Source organism: Primulina huaijiensis, chromosome 13, assembly GCF_012295235.1.
Source record: "Primulina huaijiensis isolate GDHJ02 chromosome 13, ASM1229523v2, whole genome shotgun sequence".
Lineage (NCBI taxonomy): Eukaryota > Viridiplantae > Streptophyta > Magnoliopsida > Lamiales > Gesneriaceae > Primulina > Primulina huaijiensis.
Window position 1 is genome coordinate 15125239 of NC_133318.1, and position 18078 is coordinate 15143316.

Consider the following 18078-nt stretch of genomic DNA (forward strand, 5'->3'; position numbering starts at 1 on the left):
ACTTTTCAAACATAAATTATCTTTCTATTTGTGATTCATGTTTGGAAGAAATGATGTCCAAAGCCCCTTTCCTAGAGAAAGTGGAACATGCACGTGACCTATTGGATTTAATCCATATAAACATGTGTGGCCCGCAAAGTGTTAGCAAGAAATATGAGCATTTCTACTTCATTATCTTTACTGATTACTACTGAAGGTATGTGTATTTGATGAAATACAAGTATGAAGCCTTTGCAAAATTCAAAAAATTTAGAACCGAAGTAGAGAAGCAGTTATGAAAAAATATTAGGTCATTTTGATCTGATCAAACTGGAGAATACTTGAGTAATTAATTCCAAGAATATCTGAAAGAAAATGGTTTCTCTTGCAGTGGACTCCTCCTGCCACGCCACAGTTGAATGATGTATCATAACATCATAATCGAACATTAATGGACATAGTTCAATCTATGATGAAATTCACTAAATTGACACCATCTTTTTCGGGATATGCACTTGAAACTGCAACAATGTTGTTGAAAAACGTCAATACAAAGACAATGAAAATAACACCCTATGAACTATAGATGGTAAAAGCTCCCAAATATTCTTATCTAAGAATATGAGGATGTCCTGCTTACGTAAGCAGACAATGAGAGACAAATTGGATAATAAATCCATTTTGTGCTATTTTTTTGGATAGTCAAAGAACTTTGTTGGATATTATTTCTATTATCTCAAGAAAACAAAATTTTTGTATCAAGGAACATCACCTTCTTAGTTAAATAATTTCTATTGAATAGAAAGTGCGAGATGATTGAACTCGAGGAGATTCGAGAAATACCCATTCTTGATACTATAAAGCCACACCCCAATAGATTGTTGAAGAAATACATGCCCCTAGGAGATCTGAGAGGATCTCAAGTCTACATGTGAAGTATGATCTACCTCTTGAAGAAGGCCAGGATGAGCCTGACCTTGAATGTGATCCGAAGAGCTTCAAGCAAGCAATATATGATGTCAATTTATCCAAATGGATTGAAGTCATGTAGCTTGAGATGGATCCAAATGGATTGAAGTCATTATTGCAAATCGGAAAAGGAAACCGGAGACTATTAAGCTTTAAAAATTTTAAATTTTTATTTTTATTTAAGCCAATAAGTTAGGTATTTTATAGGATTTAAGAATTTTAGCATTTAAGGACTAAATTTAATTTATCGAGTAAAATAGAGATGCTAAACATTTTAATTAGCAAAATTCGAAAAAATAAAGATTTAAATACCTCCACTCGAAATAAAATATTTTAATAATTATTTTTATTATTTAATTAATTAAATTATTTAGTATTTAATTATGGATATAATTTAAAATTTTAGGACTCTTAAATTTACAAATTGTAAAAAGTTGGAAGTCTTAATTAGTAATTTAAAACTTGAGTAATCAACCTAAACACCTAATATATATTTCTAAGTATTATATACAAGAGTCCTAGTCCTAAACCTACATAACTCACGCCACCTACACCAAGAACACACACTAAACTCACACACACAATCTCGGCCAAAACTTTCACTCCTGGGGCTTGTAGTTTTGGATTTCTCTTCCATCAGCAAGCTTAGCCGATCACCATACTACCATCCTTGATAAATTTGGTCACTTTTAAGCCATAAAACGCAGCAAACCGTCTCCGTTCTTCCACGCATTCGTTGTTTGATATATCGTGCGTTTTAACGCAAAGGCATGTCTAACCTTTCTTCTATGCATCAATCTTGTTATATACTGTATTTTTATATAAATTATGCATGAAAACACATTGGTTTGATTATATGTATGCTAGAACGTTATAAAAAATCGTTTCGATATATATTATGCATGAACTTCAACGTTTTTCTCGAGTTTGGATTGTAGGCTTCGTTGGGAAGTACCTAGGGCTTGCTGTTATGTATGGATATGTTATGGGACGTGTTTGGATGTCGTTAAGTGGTCCGGGATAGGATGATAGTCCGCTGGTGCGACAGAAACCAAAACAAGTGCAGCCGAGCGCATAGGGGCTTGGCCGCGGCTGTGGGCGTAAGTTTCAGTTTAGAGTTGGACCAGGGCTCATGGCTAGGGTCTAGGTAGAGTCTTAGGGTCCCAAGGTAAGCCTGGTAGGGGGGAGGTTAGGCATTGGTTGGAGGGAAGATACGTTGGAGTCGTGAATACCAACTTGCACGCATGAGGGCTCGAGATCTAGGGCGTACGGGTTTGTGTTGTTTAAGGGGCTGTGGTGCATTATGGGCTGTAATGGGCTAGACCAGAGTCTTAAGTTGTGTCTAAGGGTCGATCCTATGGCTTTGTTCGAGTTGGAATCGATAGGAAGTCATGCGGAACGCATAAGTGACATAGTGTCGCTCTTTGGGTCAGCTTATGTTTTATGGTTCTTTGTACATGGTACGGGTTATGGCATGGTTCGGGGCTGGTTTACGGCCTTGAACAGTAGTTTTAGATGTATTTTATGTATGAGTCGAGTCCCGAGTCGATTGGTACGTCCTAAGTGGTTCTATTTAATCTGGAAATCGTACGTGTCCGAATGCACCTTAGGGGCTGTTTTAGGTATTTAATTTAAGTTGTGGTGGAAGCATGTCCGAGGACGATCTAACGAGGTTCACGATGTTCGTAAGTATGTATGGCATGCAAAATAATTATTTTTAAGATATGCGATTTGTCTTGTGGCCAAATTATGTTACGAGTTTGGAAGACGAAGAACGTGTCCGGGTGTATCTCATGTATCCTAGTGCATGGGGTTGAGGGTCATGGTTAGGGCAGTGCAAGAAGGTTTGGTTGTAGTCTAGGATAGGTTGGTTCGAGCCTGATCCGGGCCGAGTGAGCGAAGGATGGTTTAGCTTTGAGGTGGAAATTTGGAGTTTTTGCACGCAAGTGTGGCGCCGCGGCGCTGCCCTTTTTGCGCCGCAGCGCTTGAGCTTCAGCTCTTGTAGCGCCACAGTGCTGATGCATGGCGCCTAGGCGCTTACAAGCACCGTAGCGCTACTCAGCCAGCGTTGTAGCGCTGGTCCTGCACTAGAGAATTATTGATTTTGATGAGTATGGTTCGTTTTGGGTGTTGATAAGTCAATGTTTCCAAGGTTATTGATTGTTAATTTGAGTCATACAGGGTTTGGTTAGGAGTCGTTGAACTATGGTTTAAGCTTGGTTAAGTTTGGGTTAAAACCGGAGATCCGGTCTAAGTTTTAAGCGAATTATAGAACTTAAAGTTTGATTTCGAGTTTACGTCTAGTAAATAGTTATAAATATGTTTTGAGGTGTTTTAATTAGTGTGGTTGGCTTCGGGTCGAGTTAGTAGTCCTGACAGTGCCCTGATAACTGGTAATGCATGTTTAAAATGTATATGTTATTTATGAACATGAATTTTTATGAAAATGCCGATAAATACGTAGCATGCTTGTTTTAAGAAAATTTATGTTTATGCATGAATTTTACAAGTGATGAATACGATGACATGTTTTTTAAGGAGGTGAGTTGGTTGTAACTAATACGAACACGAAAACGAACATGTAAGGCCAAGGCTCAGTGGATGGGTAAAACTTTCGCTGATGTCCCCGCCGCCAGGCACCGCGGTTATACGTAGATGGATCCATCGACTTAGAGTCGATACGAAAGTCACAACTAATAATCTGAATTCAATAAGAAAAATGAACACATACGATGATAGGACGGAACATGATTTGAATATGTTATGTTACGTTTAGGTTTACGTTTTTGGAAGATCATTAAACTTATTTTAATTACAGTACTTCTCACTGTTGAATGATATGTATATGTACTTATTATTACGGTTCAAGTGTGTTGAGTCTTTAGACTCACTAGATGTTATTGATGCAGGTGATCATGAGGATGTGGAGACTGGATGCGCTGAAAACTGAGTAGGCGGAGCTGGGGGTGCACATGTTAATCCGAGGACCTTGCATTCTTCCGCATATTATGATAATGAGTCATGGGTGTTAACAACATTTTAAATGTTTTTGCATCTTTTCATGCGATGATGATCTTGTCCGTTGTTGAGTTCTTTTAAAACAGTAGACTAAGAGATTTGATTGCATTTTTAAAGTTTTGATAATTGCAGTTATTTTATTGAGTTGTTGGATGGTAGTTTTTAATGCTTGTTTCAAAATTTTCATGGACGTATGTGTATGGGTGTTTTCGGTCATAGCTCCATTTAAAAAAAAATTTCTAATAGTATTTTAGTAGTAGAACTTTCAATAAAACTTGAGAAAACATTTTAAATTGCATAAAAATATATACCATTCGAAATAATTTTACATTTAGCCTGCATCGTCTAAATATTAATTAAATAATTAAATTATTTCAATTATGCATGAGATTTACATGTACTGGTTTTTGTGCACACACATATGATGGGTACACTGAACATTCCTCCCTCAGATTATCCAAGTGATTATCATTTATCGAGTCCTATATTTGATATACAATTACCTTTAAGTTTAAATGAATTGAAACGCATTCCCACAACATCATAATATAGAATACATAGTAACTACGTACGAACAGGCGTCTCAATACCTTTCCTCATGTTGCTTGGGAAGTGTAAACATTCTACAAATCAAACGACAATTAATTCCTAATTTGATTTGTTATAATATACTAAAAAAATGTTACGCTAAAAACATAGGAAACAATACTAGAAATTGAATAAATTAACTCCTGACTTGACACATTCACATTAAACAGTAAGAATTTACGAAACATAAAAATATAATTACGTTGATAAAAAAATGAACGTTGGAAACTAGACTAAGAACTGAAATTGCTTGAAACTAGAGATATTGAATTTGCATAGTGTTTGCAAGTTTGTTGAGAATTGAGATGTCCTCTACGGATATTTTGTTCTTTTTATTCGGTGGGAGTTTTTCTTATTCCCCACTTTCTCCACAGTCTTTGCCATGATCTTGCCCATGATTTTCCCACAACCCATTCAAATTCTTTCTGAGACCACCCATGGGCTTGACTTAGATTATATCGGGCTTTCTGTATCTCTTTCTGTCAGTTAGTTCCTTCTATTGGGTTTGATGGATAAAATGTAATTGGGCCAAATTAAATTCTAGTACAAATGGATTTGACTTTGTCAACCAACTTCTTTTATTATGTTTGTTTGTTTTGTTTCCATTTATAGCAAATAAATATGCATGATTGCGCAATGAAATATATTTTTCTTAATGTTGAAACATTAAATCTAAGAAAAATTTATAGTTCGTGATACTCTTTTCTTCGCCATACAGTAATTGGGGTATTTTTTTTAACCTCGATCAACTCTTATTTTAAGACATTTTCTTAAAAAAAGAGTTGATCGAGATTATTTAACCAATTTTCTCTACAATAATTGTATCGAAAGAAAATGATCTTGAATGGTGCAAAAATGACTTCAAATCAAATGTACTTATTGACCAATCCAGAACGTTTTCACTCGGTCAATTTTGCTATATTTTGATTTTTGTATTCAAACTTGCGAAAGAAATGGATCCAAAAATAAATTAGAGTTGATATTATTGGATGGCTGACCAACCGAATATTGTCTCTCGTCCACTTGCTATAGCTATGTTCAATTTTCACTAAATCTTCACAAAACTAGATTTTTTTAAAGAAAAATAGTAGTCATTATAATTATAATTATTTTAATATTAATTAATATAAAATATGATGATACCGAAATTTCTATGGGTCTGATCTTTGAACCTTCAATGTTTGAGCCAAGACCCATGGATTGATGAAAATATGCACAAATGAGCAATAGTTAGGGGGGCCAGATATTTTTTTGACGTGACCACTCTGACGTTCAAGCCAGATCTTGACTCAAGAAGAAAGATAAATAATAAACTATGGTATGTAAAGTAGTGCTAAGTGAAACAATGTGTGAATCAATCAAACAATGAACCATACTTGATATTTATAAGCATTGAGAGGCCTAGTTACTACATCGAGAAGAAGTCTATTTTAAATAGGTTTCCCTTGTAAAGATACATTCTTAACAAATCCCTGTAAATCCGAATATATCACGGATATTTTGGTAGATTTAATCATATCGCGAGATTCTCGAGATTACCTTGTATTTAAAAAGATCACTCGTGTATTCGATATCTGATAAAGTTATTAGGGTAGAGCCCGAGCACTTAGGTCAAGATTGGTTTCAGCTGGTATAATTAGTTCGAGAATTCGAGCATCGTCGTATACTCAGGCCGCATACTGAGACTTGTACCATATTATATAACATGCTCCCTCTAATATAAAGCTAGAGGTAATTAGATTGCATATGTAAATATTAGACTACTCTAAAATCGGATCAAGTACGTATCTAGGCTCTGGATGTATAGGGCTCAAACGGTCACAGGTTCGGTTGAATAGGCAGAACCTCAACTGAGCATGGCTCAGGGCCTCGACCGTACACAAGGGGCTCAGCCGAGCACCTCTCAGGCTCGGCCGAGCATTGCTCAGGTGCCTCGGTCGAACACAGGGGCTTGACCTTGTATGGCTTATGGTCTAGACTCTAGAGAAAGGTTAGGGCTCAGGAATGATTTAATTTTTTGGGGCACCCCAATAATTTATTTTTATTTTAAAATAACACTCCCGCATAAAATGAATTATGACCTCATTATCACATCTTTAAACACAATCTCAACACACGGAAATGTCGGCCATTTTTGTCAGACCTCTAAGAGCTGCGATTTCGCAACCAACGAAACTCCGTGATCACACTAAAATTCTAGCCAAAAGACTGGAATATTTTGAACGGGTGGAGCTCAGAAAATCAATTTATTGGGAGGATATTCGCAGGATAAACCCAAGGAGAATGCCCAGTTTGAATGTGGCAGGCGCCAGTTCGAGTGAAGAGGGTGTTCAAGCTTTTGAACAAGATGCTTTAATGGGAGAGTCTTCATCTTTTGGAGCTGGCGGGATTCAAGCCACTCTCAATAGTTTGGTTGGTAAAAATTTCATTTTATTTTTCTTGATCGGTGTCCTATTTCGTGTTAAATGCTTCTGCAGGTCTTCGTTTTTAATTGGTTCTTCCGAAGGTTTGGAAAATTATCAAGCTATTTGGTGTTTAGGTTATTTTAGAAACCATGGTTTTCTTAGTATAAAAGATGAAACATTGAAGGGTTCTCCAGTTCGAGTTCTTGGTCTCTTTTTTACTAATTATGTTAAATTCGTGAATTCTAATTTTTAAAAGGTTTCCCTATCATAACCCAAGAGTTGAAAAGTTGTTTTCACTTCAAGTGTAACCAAAGAACCCAAGTAGGATCATACCTTTGTAGGCTTATGAACAGGCTAGTTATTTTGTTCTCCAACTGTGTGTTACCCTCCGTTTTACTTCACTTTTTTCTTTTAAATAAATGCAAGTTTCAATTACATCACTCAAATTAAGTTTGAGGCATTACTTATGTTCTCATCAATTAAATTCGAATTAAGCTATTTAGTTTACACTCTACCTTTTGTAGACTGAGAGTAACATTGTTCATTATTTTGACTGCTTTATTACAATTGGCGCAGAGCAAGTGGTTAGTTACTGCAGTTTTTTGTTCTATAATCCTCTTGAGGCATGATGCCGAATCGTTGTGGGCTGCTATAGGGTCTGTCACTAATGTCACGCTCTCAACTGCTCTCAAGAGAATACTTAACCAAGAGAGGCCTACTTCCGCATTAAAATCAGATCCCGGAATGCCATCCTCTCATGCTCAGTCCATCTTTTATACAATCACATTTCTCAATCTGTCGAGTAAGTTTTACCTGTTGAACTTCTTTCAACAGCCAAACTGTTGCGATATAGTTTCTTATACACTAGACACCAGGCACATAAGATGAGTGTAAAAACTTCATTCGATTGCATCAAATCAGAAGGAAAAAATTATGCAAGTGAAGGCAAAACAGATTTGCATATAAAACATAGGTTACCTATTGCATATAAACTAAAGAGATAAAAGCTAAGAAAATGGGGTAAGAATTATTTTGAAAATCTTAGTCTCAACACTAAAATGACCAAAATATTTTTTCTATCTATTTGTTTGTCCTGATCCATGCTTTAAATTTGTCCCTCTTTCTGGATGAGAAACACAAAATGGTTTCAATTAAACCGAGCAACAATTTCTCGCTGAAGTCTGAAAGCATGAAACTGCTGAGTTCATTTAATGTCTGACTGTTACTTATTATTGACAGTGTGTTGCTTAACATATCTCATCATGCATTTTGATATAATTGTGATGCACTCATCTATGCAGTGGTTGAATGGTACGGACTAAATGGGGTTACAACAACTCTATGCGTGTTTTTCTTTACACTCGGGTCATTTTTGGTAAGTATATGCCAATGAGCATCAGACATGCATATGATCACTCTATCATGACTGGATTTCTTGGTAAAAGTTTGTCTTGTCAAATATCTCATCATTAGCGATTGGTTGATTCGTATTGATCTAAGGCTGCTTCCTACCTTGGCTGGATCAGATTGCTTTTCAAAATGAATTCACTGCTGTCATTCACATGCACACGTCTGCTTTGAGACTGTATGGCATTTTGTCCGATTATTTATGCCGGGCAATCAGCATGCGGTAGTCAAAAAATTACTTGACTTGAAGGATTCACAAATAGATTTTATTTCAATTGGTGGATTGTTATGGACTGGAAGTATAGAGTTGCTGATTTGCAAATCTTTTTATTTACAGTCATGGTTACGAGTTTCCCAGCAATTCCATACAATTAGCCAGGTCGTCGTGGGAGCTGTTCTTGGATCCATTTTCTGCATTTTATGGTTCTGGTCTTGGAAATCTTATGTTTTGAATTTATTTGCATCTTATGTGTGGGTTAGAATTGTGGTAGTTGTAGGTTCTGTTGCATTTTCTGGGGGTTTTATCTATCATGTTATTCAGTCCTGGATTTTGAAAGACAGATGATTCTGTTTCTTGTTCAGTGGAATATTTTTATGAAATAAACTTTGAGGAATTCTAGCATTTTCGTCTTATATGATTTTTTGCTTCCTTGGTTCCTAGCGTGGATTAGAACTTAGAAGTGACTCAAAACAGCAGGCTTGGGACCTATGGATACATCACATATAAATTTACGTTCATTTGTCAAAAAGCAAATAACGGTACAAAAAAATACAAGAAAAGTTATTTACACCACTCTTTTTTATCCATCAGAAAAAATACACCTCCAGTTTTTTGGATTATCAGTCAGAGAATTTCATAGCCAGTAATGCTTATACATAACTGCCCGATGAGCCAAAACGCACACAAAAATTGACAGTAACTTTCAAGTTGTTGTTCTGCATAACAAAAATCATGAAAAACCTCATCGTGGAAGAAACTAGGCGTTGTACAACTCACCACAACTTCTTGGTTCCTGACACATCTCGTTCATGGTTCATGGTTTCATAATAATGTACTCTATCCCACAGATGAACAGTCTCGAAGTTCTTTGACCTTATTTGAGCTTGTGTGTCCATCTCAACCCGGCTTTTGTGCAGTGGAAGTTGAAGCCCAATCTCTGGCCGCAAATCTTATGCATCTGATGCTAATAAATTATACAAAGTCATTTATAATCAACAAGGAGAATGAAAATAATGTTTTCTCACAACCTTTAGCCTATGTGAGCATTATATCCCACCACGTCACATCGTCCCTCTTTAGGCTCTTTTTTTTAGTTGATATCGATATACTTTTATAACACGAAAATTAAATGTAGTACTGACAGAGAAATTAAGACCCAAAATTAAGTTTTGCCAACATATAGAAGACATAATGACTAATGTGATACTTCCAATAATTTAGATGAACCACATAAATCAACAAACTATATCCTCAAAAAAAGCAAGTCACCTTCCCAAGCATTGTAAAACTCAGCAATTGGAGTAGTAGGGTTTATAGCTCTATAGGTATCCTTAGGAGTCCATTAATAGCTCTATAAGAGGTCCATAAGGTTAGTAGCTCATCTATACCATTAGGTATAGTTGCAGTAGAGCTGTTCTATTCCTTCATCGGATCAAAGAATGTTCTGCTCCACCATCACTCTCACTCAGCATTTCTGTGAAGATCGCCCTACTCTTGTGAAATGAAAATCATCAGGTTCACAATCTCATTGCCAATTAAAGGAAGCACACTTCAACACACCATTTTACCTACCTGTACCATTTGCCACAACACTGCTTTCACATCTTCTCAAAGACTTTCTCATCTGCTAGTCATCTGCAATATAAGATGGAAGCAAGTTCCTGGACAGTGAGTTCTTCTATGGAAGCTACTATTTCCAAGATGTTGTATATATCTTGACACTGTGAATGAGACTTATCAGAAGCAACAAATGCAGAAACTTGATCTTTGATTTTTATCCAAGACCATCCAGGTTCCTTGATAACACCTTTGGTTCTCATCAGTTTCCTTACATGGGCTGCTTCTCTCCATTTCCCTTTTGAGGCATATATATTAGCTAGGGTGATATGGGTCCCAGCACAAGCTGGATCCAATTGAAGTATCTGCTTCGCGGCAATCCTTGCACATTCAACATCACCACGTTCTTTACTAGCTCTCAGCAGAGTTGACCAAACAACACCATCCTGTTCAAATGGCATGTTTTTTATCATATTCTCGGCTTCCTGTAATCTTCCTCCTCGGCATAGGAGATCAATCATGCAACCATAGTGTTCTTTGGAAGGATTTATTCTGTATTCTTTAATCATTAAATCAAAATAGTGAAACCCAAGGTCAAGAAGTCCGACATGGTTACAAGCACTAAGAACACCAATAAACGTAATAGCGTCCGGCCTCAAATCTACAATGGAAATTTTCTCAAATAAATCAATAGCTTCTTGGCTGCATCCGTGTTCCGCATACCCATTAATCATCGCTGTCCATGACACTATGTCATCATTCTCTGCCAGATTAAAAATTTTTACGGCCTCTCCTATGCTACCACATTTCGAATACATGTTAATCAAAGAACTTTGTACCAAAGCTGTTTTATCTAAACCGGTTGTTAACACATTGGTGTGAAGCTGTCTACCTTGATCAAGAATTGACATGCTTCCACAGACACTCAATACACTAGAAAGAGCATATTCAGTGGGCTTCTGACCCTCTCTTTTCATTCTTGAAAGAAGTTCAAAAGCCTCCTCTCCACAACCTCCTTGAGCATATCCTGAAATAATGGTGCTCCATGAAATGACATCTCTTCTGGTCATTTCATGAAAAATAGTCGAAGCTGAATTAGGCTGTCCACATTTTGAATACATTGTCATGAGGGAGTTTGCCACAGATAATGAATTCGCAAGGCCTAAATGCAAAAGTTGTGCATGCAATTGCTGACCCCAATCAAGTTTTGCAATATTTGCGATGCCCGAAACAACGGCTGCATATGTATACCCATTTGGACGTACATCACACCCTATCATCTGCAAAAACAAATGAATTCCCTGTTTCTCTTGGCCTGTGTGCATACATGACGTTATTGAAGTTGTCCAAGAAACCACATCTGGTGTACTCATACTTTCAAACAAGCGGGAACCATACACCAGTCTACCGCACTTGTTGTACATGGTGGCCAAACTATTGGCCACGTATGAGGTCACATCTACACCTTTCTTGATTGTTCTAGCATGTATCTCCCTTCCATGATTTAAAAACTCAAGATCAGCACATGCCTTTAGTGCAATGGCAAACGTATATGAATCATAGTCAACACCATCTCTCCACATGTTGGCGAAATACATCAACCCACAGTTGTTAAAACCGGCACGAACAAGGCCTGTGATAATGGCAGTCCAAGTCACTACATTCCTTAATGGCATCTCGTCAAACACTTTACAACCATGAAAAACTCTTCCATTCTTCATATACATATCAAGCATTGCACTCCCCACGAAAACCGAGCTCACAAAACCAGTTTTCTCAGAATACCCATGTAACATCTCCCCATAGCTCAAATTCATGTTTGACCCACATGCCTTAAGCGCCAAGCTGAGTGCAAAGGGATCCATATGGATTTTATGCTCGCCCCATATTTTTGAAAACAACGACAATGCTTCAAATGAACGATTGGCATTTACATAGCCGGAAATCATATTGGTCCAAGAAATTTCATTTTTGTGAGGCAAGCTGTCGAACATATTGCGGGCGCCTTCCAAATCCCCACGTAGTATCATAAGCTTTAACTGTGAGTTAACTTCCATCATCTTGGTTTGCAAAGCTTCATGTTCATTTGGAATTGAGTGATATTGAGCATCTTCTAGAGACAAAATGTCTCTGGGCGCGGCGTAAGCAATGCATGATGCTGAATGTAATCTTGAGATTGTAAATGGCCTTGATGATAAACACTTCGTACAATGCATTATCATTGTAATGTTAATGCATTGTCTGATTCTCACCCGACCGCGAAATACATGTAAAGGGTTATGTGAAGTTCACCATATATTCAGTATTAGAGGTGTCAAAATGCTACACGATCCGTCAACCCGACACGACCAAACACGAAAAAAATTAGGTTCGGGTTGGGATTTTTCGGGTTTCGGGTTGGGTGGATTCGGGTTAGTGCCATGTTAGGTGGGTTTCGGGTTGGGTCGGGGGTTGACCACCGAACTTTTTTTTTTTTGAAAATATTACCTATATTTTTATATATTGTATGTTTGAACAAAATTTATTGTATATTTATATGATAAATTTTCATAATTTAATATTTATTTTGCATATTTTTATTTTTTTAACAATTTTTTATTTGATTTAGTAAATATACTTTTAATTTTCTACGATTAAACTTTCAAATTTAAATTGGAAATTTTGTTATTATGTGTTAAATTAAAATATTATTATTATTTTTTATTTTTTGAATTTTTTTTATTAATTTTTTTAAAAAAATTTTAAAAAAATAAATAAAATTCGGGTTACGCGGGTTAGACGGGTTGAATCGTGTTATACGGGTTCGTGTTCGGGTTGGGGGGTTTCGGGTTGCTTCGGGTTCGGGTTGGGTTCGGGTTGGAAAAAAAAAAATTTCGCGGGTTGACCCGAAACCCGACCCAACCCACCCGATTGACACCCCTATTCAGTATTTGTGCAATTTTATGAGTATATAACTATTTATATATGCGATCCGGGTGAAATGGATGAGCCGGGTCGAGTGCTCCACCGGATTTGCTATCAAGATAATGAAGGGAATAAGAGCAGTGTGAGATATGGCTTTCCCTGTGACCTGCAGACAAGGAGATGAACTCGTGAATGGGCGCCGGAGGGGTGTTCGGCGTGGCCACTCCGATGCTTAAGTCAGTGAATGACTCAACAAAAGACCAATGTAACCAAGTGATGGTTGTGATATTGGTGTAAGAGTGTAGGCAATAAAATGAATGAATCTCAAATGCAAAGAGAGAACCTGATATTTATAATAGGAGAAGTAATGATGACCTCGTTCTTCGTGCTACCTACTAATTATAGTAGGGCGGCTGATTGTATCATATATCCTGACATGTCAAATCTTGTACTAGTCACATCCAGCCTGTCTGATTTTGTAAACCACCTAGTATCATAGATAGGACGGCCGCCTACACCCTACCCTACTGGCGTACTTGAGTGTGGTGCTCATATCGAGGTGGCCTGGGTAGAAAGTCTCTCGGAAGCTTGCATGAGAGCTCGGGCATCCAATAGCCCGGGGAGAAGACGTCCCAGACGTTAAACTGCTCGGCCTCTAGTGATCCTTTTCGTATATTCTCCCCAACTTGAGCTATCCATCCAGTGTCCCGGGTCGTCCGTGACCGAGGCACAATCCATACCCCTGACCCGGGCACAACCCATGACCCGAGCTATCCAGGGGGTATCATCACTCCCTCCTTAAATAGTCGGGCTAGAGTCATACTCGCTGTCCCGATTAGTCTTGTGTGCCCGGTCAGGGAAAATACTTTGATAGAAAGATAATCAAATCCAGATTATAAAAGCATCGGGGGCTTCAAATATCCCAGAGATGGGATGAGGTGTCGGGAACTCATATCTTCCAACCTTCATATAATGTTCGAGGTGCGGAGCCCCGAGCCAAGGTACGGATCACTGGACTTAGATAATGGTAGAGTTGCGGAGCCCCAAGCCAGGTTACAGATCCCTGGACTTAGCAGACGACCGAGGTACGGGTCCCCGGGCCAGGGTAGGGGTCCCTGGACTTAGCAGATGGCCGAGGTATGGATCTCCGGGCCAGGGTACGGAGCCCTGAACTTAGCAGATGGCTGAGGCACGGATCCCCGGGCCAGGGTACAGGTCCCTGGACTTAATGAGCAACCAGAGTACGGAGCCCTGGGTCTTGGAGTGGTCGAGGTGTGGAGCCTCGAGCCAGGGTACGGAGCCCTGGACTTAATGAGCAACAAGGGTGCGGAGCCCTGGGTCTTAGAGTGGTCGAGATGCGGAGCCCCGAGCCAAGGTACGGAGCCCTGGACTTAATGAGCAACCAGGGTACGGAGCCTTGGGTCTTGGAGTGGTCGAGGTGCGGAGCCCCGAGTCAGGGTACGGAACCTTGGACTTAACAGATGATCGGGGTACGAATCCCCGGGCCAAGGTACGGGTCCCTGGACTTAATGAGCAACCAGGGTACGGAGCCCAGGGTCTTGTATCTCCCGGACTTAAGATAAGATGTCGGGGCCTCGTGTCTCCCGGACTTAAGATAAGGTGCCGGGGCCTCTTGTCTCCCGGACTTAAGATAATGTGTCGGGGTCTCATGTCTCCCGGACTTAAGATATTGTGCCGGGGCCTTACGTCTCCCGAACTTAAGATAATGTGTCGGGGCCTCGTGTCTCCCGGACTTAAAAGAAGGTGTCGGGGTCTCATGTCTCCCGGACTTAAGATAATGTGTCGGGGTCTCATGTCTCCCAGACTTAAGATATTGTGACGGGGCCTCATGTCTCCCGTACTTAAGATAATGTGCCGGGGTCTCATTTCTCCCAGACTTTAACATAATGTGCCGGGGTCTCATGTCTCCCGGACTTAAGATATTGTGCCAGGGCCTCATGTCTCCCGAACTTAAGATAATGTGCCGAGGTCTCATTTTTTCCGGACTTTAAAATAATGTGCCGGGGCTTCGTGTCTCTCGGACTTAAGATAATGTGCCGAGGCCTCATGTCTCCCGGACTTAAAAGATTTTTGCTTCTCCTGTTGTCTTAGTTTTATTTAAAACCAAATCACTAACATGGAAATACTGAATCCGAATTCATTTTCGGTAGAGTGAAACTTCTCTGGTTGAGCTAAATTAGGTGACTCATATAGCTGTCTGCTGCTGAGTGCATCGCAAATACTCTTCCCCGCCAATCTTGGATAGCCGCTGAGCTTTGAGCCCATATAAAATCCACATATAAGATCTGAGTGCCGAGCTGGTCGGACTTATTTTTGAATGGAAACCATATCTACGTCTTAAGCTCAATTTCCCACAGACGGCGCCAATGATACGATCCGGGTGAAATGGATGAGTCGGGTCGGGTGCTCCACCGGATCTGCTATCAAGATAATGAAGGGAATAAGAGCAGTGTGAGATATGGCTTTCCCTGTGACCTGCAGACAAGGAGATGAACTCGTGAATGGGCGCTAGAGGGGTGTCCGGCGTGGCCAATCCGATGCTTAAGTCATTGAATGACTCAACAAAAGACCAATGTAACCAAGTGATGGTTGTGATATTGGTGTAAGAGTGTAAGCAATAAAATGAATGAATCTCAAATGAAAAGAGATAACCTGGTATTTATAATAGGAGAAGTAATGATGACCTCGTTCTTCGTGCTACCTACTAATTATAGTAGGGCGTCTGATTGTACCCTATATCATGACATGTCAAATCTTGTACTAGTCACATCCAGCCTGTCTGATTATGTCAACCACCTAGTATCATAGATAGGACGGCCGCCTACACCCTACCCTACTGGCGTACTTGAGTGTGGTGCTCATATCAAGGTGGCCTATATTATAATAATTGAGCTTATTAGAATAACCCCTTCTGATACGATTTGAGAAAACACATATTTTTTTCCAATTTTGTCTTTTCTATATGTAAATTTTATTCATAGTAGTGTTTCGTGGCACATGTATGTCATATTAATTTTTTTTTTGTTTAATAATTTTTGTGTACAAAAAATATATATTGAAAATAAAAAAAATGTATTATTCCTAGAAGACCCATAATATTAATAAATTATATTAAATTATATACAAGCAAATGGTGTGTAGATATGTTAATATAAAGTTATAAATTTGATACTATAAGGTAGGATGATAGGATAAATATGTAGGGATGATTAATAATAGTTTGCAGATAAATGCTATAATTTTAATAATAAATATGATGTTTGGTGTAATATCTGATAATCACAAATCCACTCACAATATATTTTAATTATTTATTATGGGAATCAATGTTTTTAAAATATGAAATTTTATGTATATCATGCAAAAAGCTAATTTTGATGTTTTTCATGTATGGGTATAATTTCAGAGACGAAGGGAATCGAGACTAACAACAATACTAAAAGTTATGATATGATATAATCTTAATAGGTGGTATATCTTTTATGGCAAAAACTTGTGTGAGACGGATCTCTTATTTAGGTCATATATGAAAAAGTATTAATTTTTGGCTAAAAGTATTACTTTTTATTGTGAATATCGGTAGTGTTGACCTGTCTCACAGATAAAGATTCGTGAGACCGTCTCACAAGATACCTACTCATATTTTATTGAGAATGTGGACACAAAAGTTAGTAATATTTTTCGTACTTCTAGTAATATATTGGTGTATTGAGTTGGCAATATGAATTTAAATTTAAGTTGATTTAGTTTTATTTTCGTCCAAGAGCTGGGGAATTATTATTTCAAATAGCTAAGAAATATTGAATTCTCAATTGTGGTCTTCTTTCAACCTAATGGATTTATGATGGAGAGAACATGGGATATATGGTTAATAATATTCTTGCTATTGGAAAAGTTTTATTCTATATTTTGGATCAATTGGACATGCAATATGACTATATTGATTGACTAAAATATTTTATATGTGTAACTTCAAATGGTAAAATTATAAGATTGAGAATTTTCATGTTGAAGAAATAATGACCTATATATTATGAGATATTAAATGGTTTGTATTACCACTTGCATTTTTATGATAATTAATGGATTATAATAGAGTACTAGTAGGTGATTAATTTTGGTACTTCACTTTCTAAATTTTAAATTCTATGTGATTATAAGGGAGATATAGTTAAATGAAACTTAAGTTGTATCGATTATTTAATGAAAATTAATTTTTGTGTGAGCTTGACAAAAATAAGTTTTCAAAGGTACTTTGTATTAGAGAAATTTCTGGATTAATTTTGGATTTGCTTCTTGAATCTCTATGATTGGTATCACTTCAGAACTAAGACTTACAGCTTTTACATTTGGAAGGGTAACTGTCAAGCATAAGTCAACTTAAGGACTTAAGATAAAAATTTGTTGGAAAAAACTTGTGTGAGACGGTCTCACGAGTCGTATTTTGTGAGACGGATCTCTTATTTGAGTCATCCATGAAAAAGTATTATTTTTTATGCTAATAGTATTATTTTTTATTGTGAATATCGATAGGATTGACCCGTCTCACAGATAAAGATTCGTGAGACCGTCTCACAAGAAACCTACTCAAATTTGCTTGGGGAATAATAAAATATTTTTGGGAAGAGTAATATATGATAAATTGGGATAATGTTACGAAATCGATTTTTTGATATTCCAATATAGAAACTGAATATAAAATCTAGCATAACAAAGAATATATGTGTTTGGAACATTTCATGTTCGCAATCTTGATTTTGATGTTAACAAAACTTGTTATTGTGTTTCTAACATATTTACTCAAGTGTGAAGTTATTAAAACAAGAAGTAAGCTGAAACTGAATTCTGCATAAACTGAATTTCTGGCGATCTTCGGTTTTTTGATGATATCTCCCAGCTGGATGATCCAAATGACAATCCGCCAACTTTGCTGATCCGAAAACGCAATTTGGAACAAGTCGTATTTCACGTTATTTGGGCAAAATCGGATGTTATCATGGTCTAACTGAT

At 37.7% G+C, this 18078-nt stretch overlaps 2 protein-coding genes across 5 annotated transcripts; one reads left to right on the forward strand and one right to left on the reverse strand.

The window, feature by feature from the left end:
* The first annotated feature begins 6636 nt into the window (after window positions 1–6636).
* LOC140991572 (lipid phosphate phosphatase epsilon 2, chloroplastic) lies at window positions 6637–8980 on the forward strand. Of its 2 annotated transcripts, none has more exons than XM_073461600.1 (4): window positions 6637–6970; window positions 7615–7761; window positions 8261–8334; window positions 8704–8980. In XM_073461600.1, the coding sequence occupies exons 1-4, from the start codon at window positions 6676–6678 to the stop codon at window positions 8929–8931; spliced, it is 744 nt and encodes a 247-aa protein (XP_073317701.1). In that variant the 5' UTR covers window positions 6637–6675; the 3' UTR covers window positions 8932–8980. The 2 variants fall into 2 exon arrangements, with proteins under 2 accessions (XP_073317701.1, XP_073317700.1); XM_073461599.1 differs by having other exon boundaries at window positions 6643–6966; window positions 7536–7761.
* A 156-nt stretch (window positions 8981–9136) lies between these two features.
* LOC140991571 (putative pentatricopeptide repeat-containing protein At3g47840) lies at window positions 9137–12444 on the reverse strand. 3 transcript variants are annotated; one of them, XM_073461598.1, is made up of 4 exons: window positions 10159–12444; window positions 10019–10074; window positions 9856–9897; window positions 9137–9544 (listed from the first exon to the last, which is right to left on the reverse strand). In XM_073461598.1, exon 1 carries the CDS (start codon window positions 12363–12365, stop codon window positions 10218–10220), a length of 2148 nt encoding a protein of 715 aa, XP_073317699.1. In that variant the 5' UTR covers window positions 12366–12444; the 3' UTR covers window positions 9137–9544; window positions 9856–9897; window positions 10019–10074; window positions 10159–10217. The 3 variants fall into 3 exon arrangements, with proteins under 3 accessions (XP_073317699.1, XP_073317698.1, XP_073317697.1); XM_073461597.1 differs by having other exon boundaries at window positions 9137–9550; XM_073461596.1 differs by having other exon boundaries at window positions 9137–9897.
* Window positions 12445–18078: the final 5634 nt, after the last annotated feature.